The sequence below is a fragment of the Montipora capricornis genome, chromosome 9 (genome assembly GCF_036669925.1).
Source record: "Montipora capricornis isolate CH-2021 chromosome 9, ASM3666992v2, whole genome shotgun sequence".
NCBI classification, from domain to species: Eukaryota; Metazoa; Cnidaria; class Anthozoa; order Scleractinia; family Acroporidae; genus Montipora; species Montipora capricornis.
In genome coordinates, this window is record NC_090891.1 from 7941596 (window position 1) to 7961595 (window position 20000).

General features: G+C 47.4%; 1 protein-coding gene across 2 annotated transcripts in view; it reads right to left on the bottom strand.

The window, feature by feature from the left end:
- LOC138015834 (malate synthase-like) overlaps window positions 1-20000 on the bottom strand; it is a 114084-nt gene that overhangs the window by 80952 nt on the left and 13132 nt on the right. For both annotated transcript variants that reach the window (XM_068862953.1, XM_068862954.1), the window contains one exon: window positions 17279-17369. In XM_068862953.1, coding sequence (XP_068719054.1) covers window positions 17279-17369 — 91 coding nt within the window. The remainder of the gene's footprint in view (window positions 1-17278; window positions 17370-20000) is intronic.

Below are 20000 nucleotides of genomic sequence, written 5' to 3' on the forward strand. Positions count from 1 at the left end.
AAGGGTAGTCTTTTTTTTTTTGGCGTGCTTGTGATCCCAAATAAAGCGAACGTAATCTTGTTTACTTCTTTACTGAATTCTTTAGGGGTATTCATGACACTTTGCTGATGCCTAGTGTTATTGAACGTTTGACTGTAAATGTAATTATGCTGAGAAATTGATTGGTGCCATTACTCGACTCTGCAAGGCAGCGCGTGCTTGCGGCTTCTCAGAAACAAAAACAAAAAACAAACTTGGTGATCGAATGATAAAACAATTATTGACCTCGGTTATCGCAAAATATGGTGATTTGTCAGTGTCCCGCAGATCAATTATTTGCCTCAGCCTTGCTGTTCGCCACTGACAAAACACGATATTTTGCTCAACCTCATCCAAAAATTGTTAATTGTTTCTTTTAGGCTTCCTCGCCATTGCTATCTCTACTGTTGTATGTTAATATACATAATTGTATTAAATTGAGGCAAAACAAATAAATAATAAAAGAAAATGAGAATGGGACTCTGCCATCCTCAGTAAACTACATGTATTCCTGTCTTGCAGGGTAATACAAACTACACCATAATGGGTAGTAGTGGTGTAGGATACTTCAGGCCCCTTTTGACGGTTGGAAATAGAGCATTCTGATTGGTCGATTCCAATTTGGGCGGGAAAATTCAAATTTGGGCGGGACATGCCAACACGTACAGGGGACATTGAAATCATGACGTCACAGACACGTGACACTCTACGGACCCTCAGGAAACAGGCTGGGGTGTTTTGCGTAACCATGTTGGATACAAAGATAACGGTCGGGAAATTCAAAATTCAAACAATGACGTCCCATGGGTCGAGATAGGGATGACGTCACAAAGTCCCAAGCCCCTCACGATTAAAGTAAAAAAAAAACAACAAGACAGGATCGTTTCTTTCCGAATCAAACGGTTTAATAACTAGAATCATTAAGGAGTATGTACAACAAGAAGGTAAAAAAGCATAAAATACGGTCACACCAAGAATGGGTGCCCCGTAACAAATATTTACAATATATACAAGACATGGAGTAGAGTCTCCTTAAAGTCACCCCAGTTCCGTAGTGTCCCTACTCAGTCCAAACACAAAAGTTGGTGCCCCGCACACGCACCCCGCAACTTGTCAGATTAAAATTCGAGGAGCTCCCCAAAGGACATCTCCTCGAGCCAGATCCAAATCCGGTCCTGGACGAACCACTACTTCTCGAATAGCGTTTTGGATGCGCTGTTCACGCTCCAAGGCCGCTTGACGCTGTTCATGGTCTACCTCCGCTCGTGCCTGAGAACGAGCGCGATTCGCCCGCACGCGCCGCAATACGATTTGTGCGGCATCAACCACGGGTTCCTTATCCTCCTCTGGCGCTGCTGGGGGTCGTCGCGGCCGTTGTGCGAGACGTGTGGATCGTCACGCCGGTTCAGGGCGGGGTGGCACTAGGTCGTTTAGTTCTGCTACCACGTCGGAAGCGATGGACGATGATCCTGCGGGAGAGGCACGAAGCAATATCTCGTCTAGCCGGTCGGCGGCGTCGGATAGATCCAACGACAAAGACGGGGATGCAGGAGGAGCCAAGCGGTCTACACGTGCCAAGCCTTCTCTCAGGTAGGGAGGCGTAGGAGGCTGGAGCCCGTACTTACGTACGAGCCATCCACCACCTGCCGTATCAATGACATGCGATGGACAGGCATCGGTCGCCAAGCCTTCGAGCAAACACGAACCCAGCTCACGTCTCCGACTTGTATCGCGATATCGTTGGCGGTAGTCACGAATTTGTTCGCGATGGTTTGCCCTGTACCGTCTTCGAATTTTGAGGCACTTTCTCCGGCGTGTATAGTAATATCGTCGGCTGCTTTGACGAATTCGTTCGAGGTGGGTTTGGCGATGGAGTCGTCTACCCTCACGAATTTGTTCGCGGTGGCTCGCATAGTACTGTCTTTTGTATTCGAGGAGCCTTGTTTTGTTCGTGCGGTAATGAGCTCTTTGTTGCTCCCGAATTCGCTCCCTGTTGGCCTCCCGTTCTTCTTGAACACTCCCCGTTCCCGCTGTAAATAAAGAGTCACAATGACAAGGTGAATGGAAGAAAAAAGATAAAAGCATTTAATGAGAGAAAAAGAAATAAAAAACGAGTTCCTAAGAGAAAAAAAATCCCACCTGAACTTGTTGCTTCTCGGCTGGCTAGACGAGCGCGAGCTTCGGTCAAGAGATCCTTAGCCGTTTCAGACACCGACAAACTTCCATTTGGCACCAATAGCTGATGTTGTGCCTGAAGTTCCCGAGCACATTTTTTCGCCTGGTGATATCGGCAACGGTACTCGTTGATTTGGGGTTGATGTCCGGCTGCATAGAGTTTCTTGGACTCCTTGATCTCTGCTCGGTGTCATTCGCGATATCGTTTCTTTTGAGCAAGAACTTTATCGCAGTTTGCCTGCTTCCATGCACGAATACGTTCACGCGTCCTTTGTTGTTTTGTGGTAGTGTCCATGTCCGTGAAAAAAGAGAGACTCTCGAAAAGAACTATCTTTGATGAAGGATTAAATTTTTTTTCCGTTTCAGAAAAACACAGGTTGCCAACTGCAGCTGTTGCCACGTCATTTCGCGCCAAGAAAAAATTGGTCCGAACACTCCCATCCCTGAGGTTGTTTTAGTATTTTAACGTCATCATGTACATGTGTCAAATCAGATGAATGAATCGTACGTAGCAGAAAGGAGACGGTCAAGCTCAGGGTTGCCGGTTCGAGGTTGAATGATTGGATTTTCTATATTTTTTTTTTCCTAGTCATGGACGAAACCATTTTTTTTTGTTTCTTCTGTTTTTTTTCAACCAATGTCATGGGTTCATCTACAAAGAATGCGTCTTGAATCTTGAGTATAAACCCCTCATAAAGTCAAGGTCAAGGAATCTTGAGTAGAGGTCTGTCACAAGGTCAAGTTCAAAATCAAACTCAAGCGCTTTATGTGGTTTGTTTGTTCAAACAAAAAATAAATGATGTTTTACGGACTATTCGGAATGATTTTCTTTTACAGCCAAAAAAGGATGCGAAACATTTCAGAGCATTTTAGAACATTCGCTGGAACATAAAAAAAGGAAGTTCATGAGGAACAGTATGCGAGTTGTTTTTTTTTTTTTTGAACACATGCTCGGTTCAATGTCACTTCATGAACATCGCGCTAGATCATGAAATGAAAGCTCTTAGGAATGAAAAAAAAAAAATCGGAATTAAAAGTTCGGAAAGATGGGTTTAAAAAAGTGATGGAGGATATTTGTTTTTTAACCAAATGCGAAAAAAAATTGTGAAGGTCACCCGCATTCTCCCAGGGAGGAAAAAAAAAACACAATGGAAAAAAAAAAGAGCATGCAAGCTAAACACAAGTTCTTTCTTTTTGTCACATATATTTACAAACGTTCTGAAACTACTTACAAGTTTAAAAAAACGTCTACGTACAACTATTTAGAGCGAAAATATGGTTTAAAAATTCCCTAAAAATTTACAGAGGAGTCTTATCCGCAACCTTTTCGGGAAGGAAAAAAAGAGCATGCAAACGAAACATAAACAAAAGTTGTCCTATTTATAAGATTTCTAAAAAAGTCGACAAAACTATTTACAAAAGGTATGTACAAGTTGAAAAACTATTTACAAGTTTACCTCCATCTAGGCAGGAACAAAACACCTCGAGGGCAAAGGCCGAATTACAAATACATTCGTCGATTTCCTATTTTGTGGTAGAACCCACATCGGGAACAACGGAACTGTCTGCTTTTGATTCTGGAGGGCGGGCTGGTGGCTTGGATTACTGCATGGGCTGTCCAAGGACAGATGGCTAGCTTTTCTACGAGAGAAAAAAATAGAAAGAAACAACATGAGTCTCCTTGATCACAATCTTCAGATAAGGGTTGTAGGTAAAACTCACCTATTTCCTCCGCCAGGGCTTTCATGTTATCCTGGTGCTCCATCTTTTCTTTTAGCTTTAAAATTTTCTCCTGCAGCTCTGGTGGGAGGACGTCCCACCAGCTCTCCATCTTGAAAATTTGGGTTTCTTGGACTCGAATGCGCTATTTTATACCGATCAGACGACCTCGTTTTCAACCGCACTTTCCGCCGAGGGACTGGGGCGGGAATCTCTCTCGAAAAACGCCACGTGGGATTGAGAGCCCTCTATCTACCTTTAGTTTCAGAGGCCTTGGAGGACCCATTCGAGTCCTACTTTTTTAAAAAATAAAAAAATAAATAAAAAAAGACACATAGATCCGTCATAAAGAACTCAGACATGAATGTCCAATAAAAAAACGTTTAATGAGAAGAACAAGGCGTGTTTTACATGCGGTCGGGACAAAATCGAAAGTGTCTATAGTGTGGTTGGGTGGACATCGACCGTAGACAGTCCTGGGTTTCTGAGCGGCTAGAAATCGTTGGGTCCGTTCATGATGGATGTAGCGAGTATCGTGATCCAGTCCCCTTTGACCACGCATCCACTTTACAAAGTGATAACATTCCACTTGAGGGCAATGAAGCTGTAGAGGGTGTTCATGTTGTCCGCAAGAACCTACAGAACTGAGACGTGGGAGATCCTTGAATTTCGGACAACCCAAAGGTTCCAAATCGACGTGAGACATCCCCCAGCTCGTCAACCATCGCCGTTGGATCAAACTGTTTTTGTAAGCGACTAGAGAACGCTCCGAAGTCTTGTGTTGTTTGTAGAGGTGTTGGGCATCCGTTTTCAACTGATGAGCCAGATGGTACAAATTTTGTGGATAGTACGCGAGCCTGTGGATGTGGGTCGTACAGTCATACGCCGTTCGTTGATCTTTAGGTGAGAGATCATGCCAAGGCACGGAAGGTTTGTAATGAATCGATCCCCTGTGTTGACCCGTCCAATCGCACCAACCAAGTTTCCTAGGAAGAAATTGGTCTCCCAAACAAAATCCTTCTAGGTCGATCACTAGACATACTTTATCGAGAAGGTGGGTAGTCTTCGGGTGGGAAGTAGTATTGCTCGGGCATTGCTCGGGCATTCCTCGTTCGGAGTAGAAGTCACAGACATCTGGGTCGGGATCGTCGGCTGCGTCGACGACATAGCGGCATTCACGACAATTTCGGTCCGGTGCCCACGTGCTCAAGTCCGATAGGGACAGTTGGTTCTTGTCGTACCGACAACACTTGCACAAGTATCGGTCTAGTAGGGCGTCCAGACGTTTGAGGAGTGTTAAGGTCGTAGAATCCGTTTGTACTCCGATTGTCTTTGTATAGGAGTGGGACATCGAGATCGTCTGCTTTCTGGAGAAGGTAGCGGACAAATCGGCACTCACGACAATTTTGATGGAGAACCCAAGTCATCAGGTCAATGAGCTCTGTTTCTTCGTCTTTGTCTTCTTTGCAGCCCTCACACAAGAGAGCGTCCAGCAACAAGTCTATGCGTCTACAGCACCTTTCCAAGCTCATGACAACCTGACGGTTCTCGCTGGCATGACTCTTTATATACCCAAGGGTGTTGACGTGGACCAAAGCTGACGCCACTTTCTGCAGACCAATGACAGAGCCGCCAGAATGGGACTGACCTTGAATGTCCTTGACACCACTCTGAGCATCCAATGACAGGGTCGCCCGAATGTGGCACCATCCTTAAGAACCAATCACAGACCCTGGAATGTGACATCACGTGCTGCCGTCCAACCATAAATACGCGAGACACACTTCATTCGTTGTCAGTTGCCTTGAGAAGAAGAAGAAGATGAGCATATCTCGGAAGTACGGAGACCTGTCGCCTGCTCGCTATCCATTTCGATAAGAGAAGGAGGAGAAGAACAAGAAGAAACCATCGAAACGTTCTCGTGCTAGCCAGAAACACGATGTCGTCCGTGAAGCAGCTGAACCCCCCGCCAAGATCATGAAGGACGCTAAGGAAATCCGCAGTCAAAAAGATGCGGAGCGGCGTAAGAAAAAGCGGGAAGAGAAAAAGAAACGAGACGAAGCGGAGTTGAACAAAGCCGCAGAAACCTTGGACGCTCTCGTCACCTCAGGCCCCCCACCTACAGAGACGGTGGCGTGGACGCCTCTCAGCGCAGAATTGAAAGAACACTTAGAGTCAGTCCCTGATTTAGAGGACTTGCCCAGCTACGAAGCGATGATGGAACCCTTACTTCCTACACAAGGATCTGTGGTGGTGACCCCTGAGGAGGTGAAACCAGAACCTCAAGAACCGGCCGTCGTGACTCCTATGGAGCCACGACCTGACTTAGAACCTGGTGCTGTCTTGGAACCCCTACCCGAACCATCCCCAGAGCCCAAGGTACCTTTGTGTCCATTCCACGAGACTCCTTTAGGCGAGAACCAGACCAGAGGGGATCCGTCCTTCCGATACGTCTATTGTAAAGAGTACGATGAGGTGTGTCCCTTTTGGGTGATGGGTGTGGATCGAGCCTACGAATGGCAGACTGAAGTACCACTACAACTCCATCACGACATCAAGAAAGGACCATGCCACTGTTTTTGTGGGGAGAAAAGTAAAGTGGTACGAACGATGAACCCTGATTCCCCTAATGTGGGACGCTTTTTCTTGACGTGTCGCCAGAACATGCCCTGCCGGTTCTTCCAATGGTTGGACCGTGAATGGTCGGACCAGATCTTTCAGCACCGATGGCAAGAAGCCAGAAAGAATGGCTGGAAAGGAGAACGGGAGGAAAAAGCCAGTGGGTTGCTCGAAGTGAACGCTCCATGGGACCCTCATCAAGCCAGAAAAAAACAAGAGTTGGAGAACGAAAACGGTGGTGATCCAGGTACCCAGCCTGCCGGACAACCAGTTGGAGGAGGAACTAGAGAAGTACGTGAGAAAGCGGCGATGGATGGTTCAACAGAAAAAGTGGATGGAACACGACGAATTGCAGCAAAGGTGGTGCCGGCGATTAGAACGCACCCGCCCCATTACGTCTGAACTGTTGCATGCTTGTTTTGAACAATTGAAAATCAGGTATAAATAAAAGCTTAAACCCTCAAATTGGTGTGTGTCATTATGTCGTGTGTTGAGTTTGGACGACGTCTGTTGAGAGTGGTCGTCGCTCATGTGACCCAACTCCCTTATCGTGAATTCGAACAACAGGTTCGCTGGCGTTTGTTGACTTGGCTTTGTCGGGAAATGATGAAGCTGCTCGGAGGCACACACGAGTGGGATGGATTTCCTACCGACGAACCCATCGATACCCTAGCGGTGTTCGAAGTCATGAAAGAAGGAATCGACTATAAGTGGAGTCATTTTGTTGTCTATATGGACTGGTTGATGACGACACTCGGACCCGAACGTGCTTATCATACGTGGCAAACCCTTAAAAAGCATCATCAACAGGACATCCCGACCATTCTGGAGTTGACGACGCGTTGGCTCGTCACCAAAACATGTCGAAACAGAAACGCCGCCGCCGTGTCACCACCACGCCCATTGTGAGTGCCTACACGGATCCTCAGACCCCAGGTTCATTGGGTGGTGTCGCTCGGTACGCTCAAGCTCAAGGATTGACGCAGAAGGAAGCCTTACGAGAATTGCAAGGGGAATTGGCCTACACACTGCATCGCCCCGTTCGACGACGGTTCGAGACACTCCCGGTCTTGGTGTTTCACAAGGACGAACAATGGCAAGCCGATTTGGTGGAGGTGCAACCTCTCAAACGATGGAATGGTGGGCATCGCTATCTCTTGACGGTCATCGATGTGTTGTCCAAATACGCTTGGGTGGTCCCCGTGAAGAACAAGACAGGCACTGCGGTGACTCAAGCTTTTGAAAACGTGTTACGACAAGGACGAAAACCTCAACGTTTACAGACGGATCTGGGCAAAGAGTTTTACAATGCTCCGTTTCGTCGGATGTTGGAACGAGAAGGGATCCAACACTTTTCAACGCACGGGGATGCCAAAGCATCCATAGTGGAACGCTTCAATTGTACGTTGAAAGAACGCATGTATCGGTATTTTACCGCACGAAATACTCGAACGTACCTGAACGTGTTACCTCAATTGTTAAACGGGTACAATCAGACCCGTCATTGAAGTATTGGCATGGCCCCACGAGACGTCACCGATGATAACGATCGCGTTGTATGGACCAAACTGTATGGAAAACGTTTGAAACGTTGCCCTCGACCTAAACTCAAGGTGGCGATCGTGTCCGTTTGAGTAAGAAACATCGTCCGTTCAAGAAAGGCTATCTCCCTGGTTGGACGGAAGAAGTCTTTATGGTGAGACGTGTGGTGCGAGGACCTGTGGTTACTTATCACTTGGAAGAATGGGATGGCACGCCCTTGGAAGGGAGTTTTTACGAGCAAGATGTCCAAAAAGTCACCGTGCCAGACGACGCTTTGTTCCGAGTGGAAGAGATTTTACAACGACGTGGACACGCGGTGAAAGTCCGATGGTTGGGCTGGCCCCCAAAATACGATAGTTGGGTCCCTCGTTCCTCCTTGACGCATGTATAAAAAGAGATTTTTTTAAAAAAATAAAAAAGATGAACCATGTCGTGTTACGCTACCTTATCGAGTCATGTGCAGAAAGCCGAGTTTCCTGACAATGGTCCCTCTGACTTCAAGGCACGGTTGCCTAAAGATCGCCTGTGGCAAGAGGACGACCGATGGGAAGTGGGACTGTCGGGCGCGTCGTTCCCTCTCATTCCACCACCCGAGCCTGGACACCCCGAAAAAATTATGGTCCACGAGGCGTACCATGGGGTGGGACATCCGGAAACATGGAATAAGGAAGGATACCTGTGCACCTACTACTATAGCACCACAAAAAAGGTCAATAACAAACTACAGATCGCACGCAATAAACGGGGTGTCGAAATACAAGAAGATCATCCATCGAATGGAACAGAAGATCGCGGACGATTTGCGAGCTGGGGAGCACCTTCACTTTGAGTACCTCGATACCAGCAAGACCCCCCAAAGACGAGGATAGACCGAACCATAGCCACGTTTGCATGGGAGGGAGACGATTTGATCTTGGACAATACAGAGGTGTTTAAAAGTGGCATCCAATGGAAATATTTTGGATGGGTCGTCGAATTGGCTCTACACATGGGATGGTTGACTACCAATCCCGGTTTGGACCGGTTTACGCCGGGGCATTATAAGCGAGGTCCCAATCTACTGATGGTACCCTTTGATAAAAATGAACCGATGCCAGATTATGCCAAAGAATCATTCCGCGACGGATCAGTCTTTCAAGAATATCCCAATGATTTTGCCCATGGTCCTGTAGCAATCATCACGGAGGGTCAGGGATGGACGAGTTTGTATCAGGGAGCCCACTTCATGGTGATGGCCAAAGCCTTCAATTGGCACTTTGTCCGTCTGAACGAAGCCTTTGACAAACTCAAGCAGACCCCGTTGGCGGTGCAGACGATCGAACGTCCCTTATTCGTCTACGTCAATCTGGTGGAAAGTCAATGGTTAGAGGAGTCGTACGACGAATTGCTGCGAACCGTCCCCTATAAAAGCGGAGGCGCCTGGTGGGAACCGCGTCAGGTGCACTACCATCGTCTTCGCGGATCTACGATCGAGACGGCACACGTACGTGTGACAGAAGTGAACGGGCGTCCCGTGACGTTTCCTAAGGAGACATCGACCACCCTCTGTCTCCATTTTCGTCGTCGTCGTCGTCATGGATCGTGTCGTTTTACTCAGTGATGTCTCGCCAGAATTTCCGAATAATACCAGCAGCAGTTTCAAAGTCCGTTTACCGCATCCTGTGAAATTTGATGGAGACTGGGAAGTGGGTCTGACCTCTGTGTCCATGCCCGATCAAGGGTTGGATTTGAAAGAATTGTTGGATCCCAACAAAGACAGTTTGTTATCAAACCGGTATCAAGTGGATGCCGACCGAATCCATATCCAAACAGATACGGTTCACCGCGATGATCTCATTCGAAAGCAATCCGCCATCGTCGATGGGGTGGGATTCATGAAAGCTCTCCTTCATTAGATGGAATGGCAGAGAAACACAACGCTCCAAAACATTAGAGGTGGGAGCGTGCTGGACCATAGGCGGGTGACGTTTCATTGGGAAGAAGAGGATGCCGTGATGGAGCGGAAGACCTTACGCGATATCCACTCAGCCGACATCCGATTTTCCATTCAGAAACATGTCGCCTTACGCTTGGGATGGTTGACGAGAATGAAGGATGGAACGTACAACTTGGGTCCCAATCTCGAATATTCCCTCTACGAAAAGGATGCCCAAAAAATGACCCATGTGAGTGCGACTGAATGGCCTACCAATCGTCTGTGGTCCGTCCCCTATGGATCGGACGACGAACTCGTTCTCAGTCAGATGGTGGAGTGGAAATTTCGGAATCTCAATAAAGCTTTCGAACAGGCCGTCACCCAGACGTCGAGAACCTTGCTCTTGTATTCGGATGTGGTGAACAGTAACATTGTGGGGGATGCATCGCATCCTTTAGTACGTGAAGTCTATTACCGACGAAGTGGTGTGGGTACTGTGTATTTCGAACCTCTACACATCCAATGGTTACCGTTACGTCGCCCGTACTTAGACGTGATCGAAGTCAGTTTGGCCGAAAGTAGTGGACATCTGGTTGCATTTGGAAAAGGCAAGACCATCGTCACCTTTCAATTTCGTCGTCGTGGGGCGCACGTATAAAAACCGGTCGCCCCTCCTAGGCAAAGACACAACATCCCCATGAGAGGCGGAAGTCTGACGCGGTATTACCCTCCCGCTGCACGCGGTCAAGGCGGGGACAGTTTCACAGAGGAATTGATTCAGATCGCTGCGCCCGTCATCTTGGAATCGTTGCAATCGGGACTTCGTACAGCTTCCAGTGGTGTTGTTGGAGATGTCATCGGACAAACCTTGAAACGAGGAGTCAAACGGAAAGCCGCCGCACTCATCCAAGCTGGGGTGAAAGCGGGAGGCGAACGCTTGCAAGCGGCCAATGCCGATCAGATCAATGCCTTGAGCGAATTGGTCATTAACACGCTTCGTGGAAAGATTCCCGTATCGTCGTCCACCCTGACCAAGTTACGACCTCATCAACAAGCACTGAGAGACATGACCCATCGTAAACATTCCTTGAAAAAGCGTCGTCAGATCATGATGAGTCAGCAAGGTCGGGGTCTTTGGACACGGCGTGCAACCATTGCCTGCGAGGTGGACGCGTCCATAAAAGAGCGTCAGTGGGTGATGAGGTGTCATTGTGATCCAGTTCTGGCAAGGATTGCATAACATGGACAATGGATGGTGTGATACGTGGACGTACGGTTCTCGTTCAATTTGTGTGATGAAAGATCAGATCCGACATCTTCGACATCGCGAACCAACTTCAAGAACGGAATAAAGACCTAAGTCAACTCGAACGAAAGCTGGGCGATCTGAAACATCAAGTACGTCAATTGGAAGGGCATTTGGAACGAGAACGTCAAGAGAAACAAACCCTCTACTATAAAAACGAGGCATCACACGAATGTTGGGACACGTTACGATGAGTGGTGACAACAACGTCATTCCTGGGTTCCAAAAACGGGTGTTGGTGGATCCGGAACGGCTCCGTCGGTTGGAGCAAGTGTACAAAGAACGTTTGACCGATAATTCTCAAGTGACCAAAGCCGCACGACTGGCTGCTAGAGAAGCCGCCCTTCTCATGGCAGAGGACATCCCGCCGGCCATGAAAGAAGCGTTGGTCAAACCTTTGTCGCGCGAAGTGCGTAAATGGACCAAAGCCGTTCGACGTCCCGTGGGTTTTGGAGGAGGTCCTGGTGGTGGTGCAGGTGGTGCTGAGGAGGACGAGGACGTGGAAGGGGAAGCGTTTACGCAAGGCCCGTTACAGACGTTGTTGACGCAACTGGTGAAAAAGAAGAAACGACCGGCAGCAGGTGAGGCAGAACCTCTAGCCACACCGGCCGCTGCGGGTCCACCTCCTAAAGCGAAGAAACGTCTTCGTTTTGTGACCCCTAAAAAGAAGACGCCAGTGCCCAAAAAGAAAGCAAAGAAGAAAAAACCCACCCCCAAGACGATGACCCCACTTGTCGAATGGGGTGAACTCCCTTTTGGTGGAGATCCCATGTTGGGTGAGAGTGTGGCTGAGATGATGGAAGGGACTGCCGATCCGCCAAGAGGAAAGCTCGGAAGAACCGAGGTCATCGCCCGACCGAAACAGATAAATTACAACGCCCACCCGGTTGGCTGGATTTTGACACCAAACTCCGACGGCGTCTCGATGGGCAGGACTTCTAAGCACCGTCAGAAAAAGCACACGACCCGAAGGCAGGCGTTGCCTCCCAAGACCCGGCGACGAAGGCGCCAGAAAGGGGGCACATTGGATCTGCAAAAGCTGTTGGAGAAGACGGGCATCGAATTTCAATCGGTTGGACAAGATTGCCAAACAACATGACATCGATTATTCCCAGGCCAAGAATTTACAAGACAAATGGAAAGCCGATGCAAAAATGGTGAAGGCCATCAACCATCTTCCCGGCAAGAAAACCTGGGCCGAAGCCATCGTGAAGAGAATCATGCAAGCCAAACAAAAACTCAAATTGTAAAAAACGTTCATGGCTGACTGACGTTGTTGTGGTTACAAACATTAAAACAAAGCCAAGTTCTGGACTTCCATGTGTCTGGTCTTTATTGATCCAAATCTTCTTCTGCCATGTAGTAAACTCTAAACCACTCTCTCTGGCCTTTAGGAGGCATCAGACCACGAAGGTTTTTGGGATAACCCCCCATCCCCTGTCATGAGGTCGTGTGACCTTACAAGTCAGGCCATAAAAATGTTGGGGGGTACCCCCCATCCCTCTCAAACCTTGGTGTGACCTTACAAGTCAGGCCATAAAAATGTTGGGGGGTACCCCCCCATCCCTCTCAAACCTTGGTGTGACCTTACAAGTCAGGCCATAAAAATGTTGGGGGTACCCCCCCCATCCCTCTTAAACCTTGGTGTGACCTTACAAGTCAGGCCATAAATACCGAGCGAATGAGCTGCTTTGTGTTCACGTGCTGGAAAGGTCACCCAAGGTCCGTGATTTTCTACCCCCTGCGAAGCCCGACCTTTAAAAAGAACGCAGCGCGTGGTTTTCCGTTCATTTGCTCGTGATGTCTTCTCCAAGTGTAGGACCTAGTGGATTGTCTTTAGAGGAGCAACGTGCTTTGCTGAGGGAAGAACAACTGCGGCATGTGGTGGATTTGATGGAAAGTGATGACGATGAACTGTTAGTTCAGGCTCTCGACGAAGTGGAACGGCAGCTGGCAGTTCCCATGGATGATGAACATCTCCATGTCACCGAGCATCGGCAAAGGTTACATGACGATCGTGAGGCCTTTGTTCGTCAAAACACACCTTCTTTCTTGGAGGAAGCTCCTGCACAAGTAGGTGGAGGAGGCCATTTTCGTTTTGTTTTGGACCCCATCATGGAGCGTCGATCCGCTGTCATGGGAGTGCGTGAATGCATCTTTAGGACACGGTTGGAACAACAAGGACGTTTGGATTCACGGCGCCAAAACATCAACCATGCGCTCGCTCAAAGATTACGGGGTGCCATAGAAACCTTGTTGGATGATGCTACCATCCACGATCGTGATCGTGTGTTTTTTCGTTTTCATTCGCCACGCTACGACAACTCTTTTTCTAGAGGATTACGTGTCCATCGGTGGCGTCAGGAACCGGACACGGTGACGGCTTTTTTGGATGATCTGGCTCAAAAACTCAATTCCGGGGAAGAATACGACCCGGACGAACCTTTTGAACTGGAATTCGTCCATGTCCAGGCAGGACCTCAAGGAAGTGGCATCTCCAAAAATAAACAACCCGGCTACGAATCCTCGGCGCATTTTCGTCTCAACAAAAAGTGTATTGTGAACATGCCCAGGGACGATGCAGGACTCTGTTGTGCGCGTGCTATCGTCACCGCTCGAGGCCTGCACCTGGCGGGTTCCAACATAAACGAGCGGCACAAGTGGACCAGAAAGTGTCAACGACGTCGCAACGAAGCGGCTATGGCTCTCTTGGAGGAAACCAGACTCCAGCCGGGTCCCATGGGTCTCCAGGAACTAGCCACTTTGGCTCAAGCACCCAGTCTTCGGGATTACCGAATCGTGGTGGACGCGAATCGACAATACGCCTGTTTTGCGTTTGGACAGGGTGTTACCTTGTTAGCCCTTCTCCACGAGGACGAACATTACGACACATTGACCTCGTTGCCAGGATTCTTTGGGCAAGGCTACTTTTGTGGACGGTGTCTGAAACCCTACAATGTAAGGGGCCGTCACCAATGTTCTGAAGGGAAAGGCGTTCACCGCCCTGGTTGCCAACAGAATGAGTGCGACGATTACATCGAGGCGTACTTGCGTAAACGTCCTGCCCACATCCCCTGTCGTCATTGTCGTCGTCAATTTTATGGGGATGCTTGCTTTCAACTCCACCAGACCAAGACCCTCAGTGGAAAAGCGTGTGGTCCCAATCACTCATCGGTATGCGACTCGTGGCACAAATGTGCAAACTGCAGGAAACTGCTTCGTTCGATGAATGAACAAGACGAACATCGGTGCGGGTACAGTGAATGCCCGTCGTGCCACGAAATGACGGATTTGAACCAGCATCAATGCTTCGTGAAAAATCCCCACGGACTCCGAAGACCGTGCACGCATCGTACAAATCAACAAGCGGACGCGACTCCATCGTGAGGCACGCAATGACCCCAATACTGCTACGGAGGGTGAGGAGGAGGAGGAGGAGGACAATACCTACCACCCACCGCTACTCGTCTTTTGGGATACAGAGGCCATGCAAGATACGGGTGTGCATGTGCCTAATTTGATGGTGGGTATGACAGAAGAGGATGCCTTGCCTCACATCTTTTGTGGCGAGAATTGCATGGAACAATTTCTGGAATGGCTGGAACAATTGACAGAGCAGGACACACGCTACGTCACCGCTCTTGCTCACAATTTCAAGGGTTACGACTCTTACTTTGTGGTGAAGCGTTTGATCGAGCGCAAACAAAAGTTTAAGCCAACACGTACGGGTGGCAAACTGCTGGAGCTCACTTACAGGGGTGGGTACATTCGCTTCATCGACTCCATGTCGTTCTTCGCCATGGCTCTGGCTTCGTTTACCAAAACATTTGGGTTGGATCCCGACCATTTCAAGAAGGGGTATTTTCCACATCTTTTCAACACCCCTGCGAACGCCGACTATGTGGGTCCCATGCCACCGAGAGAGATGTACACCCCTGAAACCATGTCCACTAAAGGAAAAGCAGAGTTTGAGCAATGGTACACGGCTCAAGTGGCGAACGAGGCACAGTTTGATATCCAGAGGGATCTCGTGGACTACTGTATCTCTGACGTCAAGCTCCTCCGAGAGGGTTGTTTGACCTTTCGTCGTGAGTTCCGCGAACAGACTGGCTTTTGTCCCTTTGACAAAATGACGATTGCAGGAGCTTGTCTGCATGACTATCGCCTCAACCGCATGGAGGAAGAGACCATCGCCTCCAAACCTGTCAAGGGATGGCGACTCATCACCAATCACTCCAAGGCCGCTATGGAATGGCTGTTGTGGCAAGAACATCGGCTGCAGGAGGAAGACCCGCTTCCAAACCAACGTATCCAGCATGTGCACGTGATTCAACACGTCCACGAAGTGTGCCACTTTGAGGAAACACGCCATGGATTGTTTGCCGAGTATGTCAACACTTGGCTTAAGATCAAAGTGGAAGTGTCCGGATGGCCTAGTGGGTGCGACACGGAAGAGCAACGACAGGCCTATGTGGAGGACTTTGAGCGTCATGAAGGAATTCATCTCGACCCAACTAAGATCGCTTACAATCCGGGTCGACGGTCTTTCGCCAAACTAATGCTCAATTCCTTGTGGGGCAAGTTTGGACAGAGGGATAACCTGATGCAGGTAAAACCCTTCTTTGACCCTCTACCTTTCCAGCTCTTCATGGACTCCGACCAACATGACATTCGGTACATCAGTTGCCTCGATGAGAACTGGGTGAAGGTGCACTACCGTGCCAAGGACGAGTGCGAGAAACTCAATGTCAACACCAATGTGTTCATTGCGGCCTTTACCACCTGCTGGGTACGCTTACGGTTGTACGAAGCCTTGGAACTCCTCGGGAAACAGGTCCTCTATTACGACACGGATTCCGTCCTCTATGTGCATTGTGCTGATCAACCTGACGTCAAACTATGGGTACCGATGCAACGATGATAAGACGGAGTGTAAAGTCAAGGGACACTCGCTCAATGTGGAGGGAATGGCGCAACTCAATTATGAGGTGTTGCGTCAAAACACCTTGGACGAACTCCAACATCCACTGGAGACACCGCGGAAAACGCACATTCATCAAGCACGTAAAATCATCCCTAAATCCAAACAGTACGAACTTCGTACCCAGCCCGCCCACAAAGACTATCAACTCGTCTTCAACAAACGCATCCTTCGACCGGGAACCGCGATCACGTATCCTTATGGGCACTGTCTCGCCGAGAATGACAATGCTGACGAGGATGCCCACGGATTCCTGTCGGACGTGGATGCAGCCAACGCTCATCTTCTTTCCGGACTCCTGTCGGACGAGGACGAGGAGATGTAAGGCAAAGTTACGGGGTGCGTGTGCGGGGCACCAAGAAAAAAAACTGAGTAGGGACACTACGGAACTGGGGTGACTTTAAGGAGACTCTACTCCATGTCTTGTATATATTGTAAATATTTGTTACAGGGCACCCATTCTTGGTGTGACCGTATTTTATGCTTTTTTCTTCTTGTTCTACAAATAGTACCTTGATGATTCTAGTTATTAAACCGTTTGATTCGGAAAGAAACGATCCTGTCTTGTTGTTTTTTTTTACTTTAATCGTGAGGGGCTTGGGACTTTGTGACGTCATCCCTATCTCGACCCATGGGACGTCATTGTTTGAATTTTGAATTTCCCGACCGTTATCTTTGTATCCAGCATGGTTACGCAAAACACCCCAACCTGTTTCCTGAGGGTCCGCAGAGTGTCACGTGTCTTTGACGTCATGGTTTGAATGTCCCCCTAACGTACGTGTCCCGTGCAACCAAATTTGAATTTCCCGCCCAAATTGGAATCGACCAATCAGAACGCTCAATTTCCAACCGTCAAAAGGGGCCTGAAGTATCCTACACCACTATTATGGGTAATGGTAATGGGTAATGTGTTCCCATCGTTCGTTTACATTTGGCTCATTTCTTCAGAATAGGCTAACCCAGTATACATTTGCTACAGGAACCACATTTATATAACACTAACCTCTCATGTTGCCATGCACAAACTGGTAGACATTGTAGAGACCATGTAGCTGATTAGACCACGAAGGACAATGGCCATCATCTAAGTCCGTCTAATAATGTAACAAAAGCAAAAATGAGGTAGTTTAACAAGGGTGCACAGAATGTGAACTAAGCTTTTAATTTATAAATAACTAATTAAATATATAAAAGTAAGCTAATTAAGTAAATTAAATCACTTATCACTTATGTCCAGAAATGCACCTAATTAGATGCACGTCCAATTTTGACATCCGACACGAAGTGTCCCTTTAAGTCTAGGCAATTTTCAACAACAAGGTAAGGATAAAAGTTAGCTTAGGGTAAATGCAGCAGTTGATCTTTAGTTAAAGAGCAGCATTTGGGGGACACTTTGTGACATTGTTTGTCCGTATTCCGTGACATGAGTGATGTTCGAGCATCTAATTATGTGCATTTCTGGGCATATCTTTAAATACCTATTCTATTTACAACTTAAACAACCTAGCTACACATACATTAGCTAGCAGTTTACAAAAAGACAGTCCTGAAGATGAGATTTATTTACTCCATCTAAAACCAGCCAATGCTACTAGACTAAGTCAATGAGGGATGCTTCAGGGATGAATGGCTTAAGGACGGTGCCTACTATTGTTATTGCGCATACGTTCTGCGCATCTCGAGATACTTGGATTTGCTATCGGCGGTGCTACCCTATTAATACAGGGATAATTTTGCACGGTGCAAAACTATGCGGAGAAAGCAGAACTTAGCAAGTGCTCTTGGTATCCAAAAAGAAAATTGGGGGTAACCATACATTTTTCAGAGATAATTAAGCTTCAATTTGGCAAAGAACACCATATGTTGCTTTGTATTTTAAAGCTTTTTACAAATATTGTTGATTAATTATCTTTGAAAAATGCCTGGTTACCCCCAATTTTCTTTTTGGATCTCAATAATACTTGTTAACATCTGCTTTTCCCGTATATTCAGTTACCCGCGCAAAAATACCTTTGAATTTAAGTAGGCACCGTCCTTTTCAAAAAATGATACAGTTCAGAAATGTGTACAAATACATGTAGCCAGCCCAATGGTCGTCATTAGTGAATGTTGGCATAAATGATCATTGCTCTTGAAAGAGCAACCTGAGCAGTGTTACAAAGGAAGCCTGAAAAGCATTTCAGGTTTTTCTGGTGGAACCTAATGCTGTCATTGAGTAATATTAGGTTGGGGTTGTGTTTATATAAAGGGTCACCCTGTGTGATTCTTCTAAGCATATAACTTACAGTTATATGTGTCACGTTGTGGCTTTGTACAGAAGCAAACGGGTCTTGTAAACACAAACAAATGATGCTTTTAATACATAAGTCGGTTCACTCAAGACTCCTGTACAAGATCGTGAGTTCATGTAAAATACAGCATCCTATTGGATAACAACTATCACATGACATTACACCCTTCCTTTTGTAACGAAAAGCAAAAATAAAGAAAAACTTGTACTACAATAAAGATACAAGTGATGGTCTTTAAAAAAATGCCCGTCTAAGTAATAAATACAAAAACGCATTAGGAAAACTGAGCCCAATAAATGGCAGCAAAATGAGCAAAAGTTCAAAGTTCCTGAGTTGAAATAGAACACAACGAAAAGTTCAATGTCTCTGAGTAAAACTAGGTCATCTTCAAGTCCTTGAAACGAGCAGGTAACTTAATCTGACGTCTGCTCCTGGTTGCTGCGGCTACTCCTGCAGGTGGGTCTTTCACAGGTGCTAGTGCTGGTACTGTGGGACTTGAGGGTGGAGTAGAGACGTCTGCTGATACCAGTTGGGGTGGTTGTATGGGCAGCTCCTCAGAGTCCTTTACCGCTCCTTCTGCTGGCGGTGTTGATGTAACCGTGATCTTTGAAGGCCAGACCTCTACTTCCGGTGTGTGGGTGCCTTTGGTGCCTTCAGTTTCTCTCGAAAAACTCTTCTATCTTCAGTGCGTACTGCATATGATCGCACATCCACTTGGTCTTCAACTTGAGCTTTCTTCCACTTTCGTGCTTGGGGACTAGGTAGCATTACAACAGCATCACCTCTGCATAAGGGCAACAGCTTTCGAGTTCCTCTGTTGTGGTAATAGGTCTGACGCTCTTTCTTCTTAAGAAGTTTCTCTCGCACACCAGGGGTTGTCGTAGGTTTCAGAAGACTTGTTACTGTTGGAAAAAGTGTTCTTGTCTTTCAGCCACAAAGTTTTTGCACGGGTGAACAGCCTACGCCCTCTGTCGGGGTGTTTCTCCAGTCCAACGGTGTTAAATAAAAATCGGTTCCAGCTTGCTTGGATTTCTTCATTAACTGCTTTGCTGTTTTAACAGCGTTCTCTATGCGGCCGTTACTTTGAGGGTAGTTGGGAGAACAGGTGACTAACTCGACCTCATAAGCTGCTGCAAAATCTCTAGACTCTTGAGAGTCAAAGGGTGGGCCATTGTCGCTCTGGAACAGGTTAGGTATACCATGATTGGAGAAATGGCGTTTCAACCTGGTGATAATGGATCTTGCAGTCTTCCTCTCAAGATGGTCAATTTCAAAATAACCAGAATAATAGTCTACAGCACAAAGATAGTTTTTCTCATCTAAGGTGAATATGTCAGAACCAACTTTCTGCCAGCAGCATTCAGGCACATCATGAACTATAAGAGGCTCACACTGAGAGTGGGTGGCGTACATGTTACATGTATCACAGTGTTC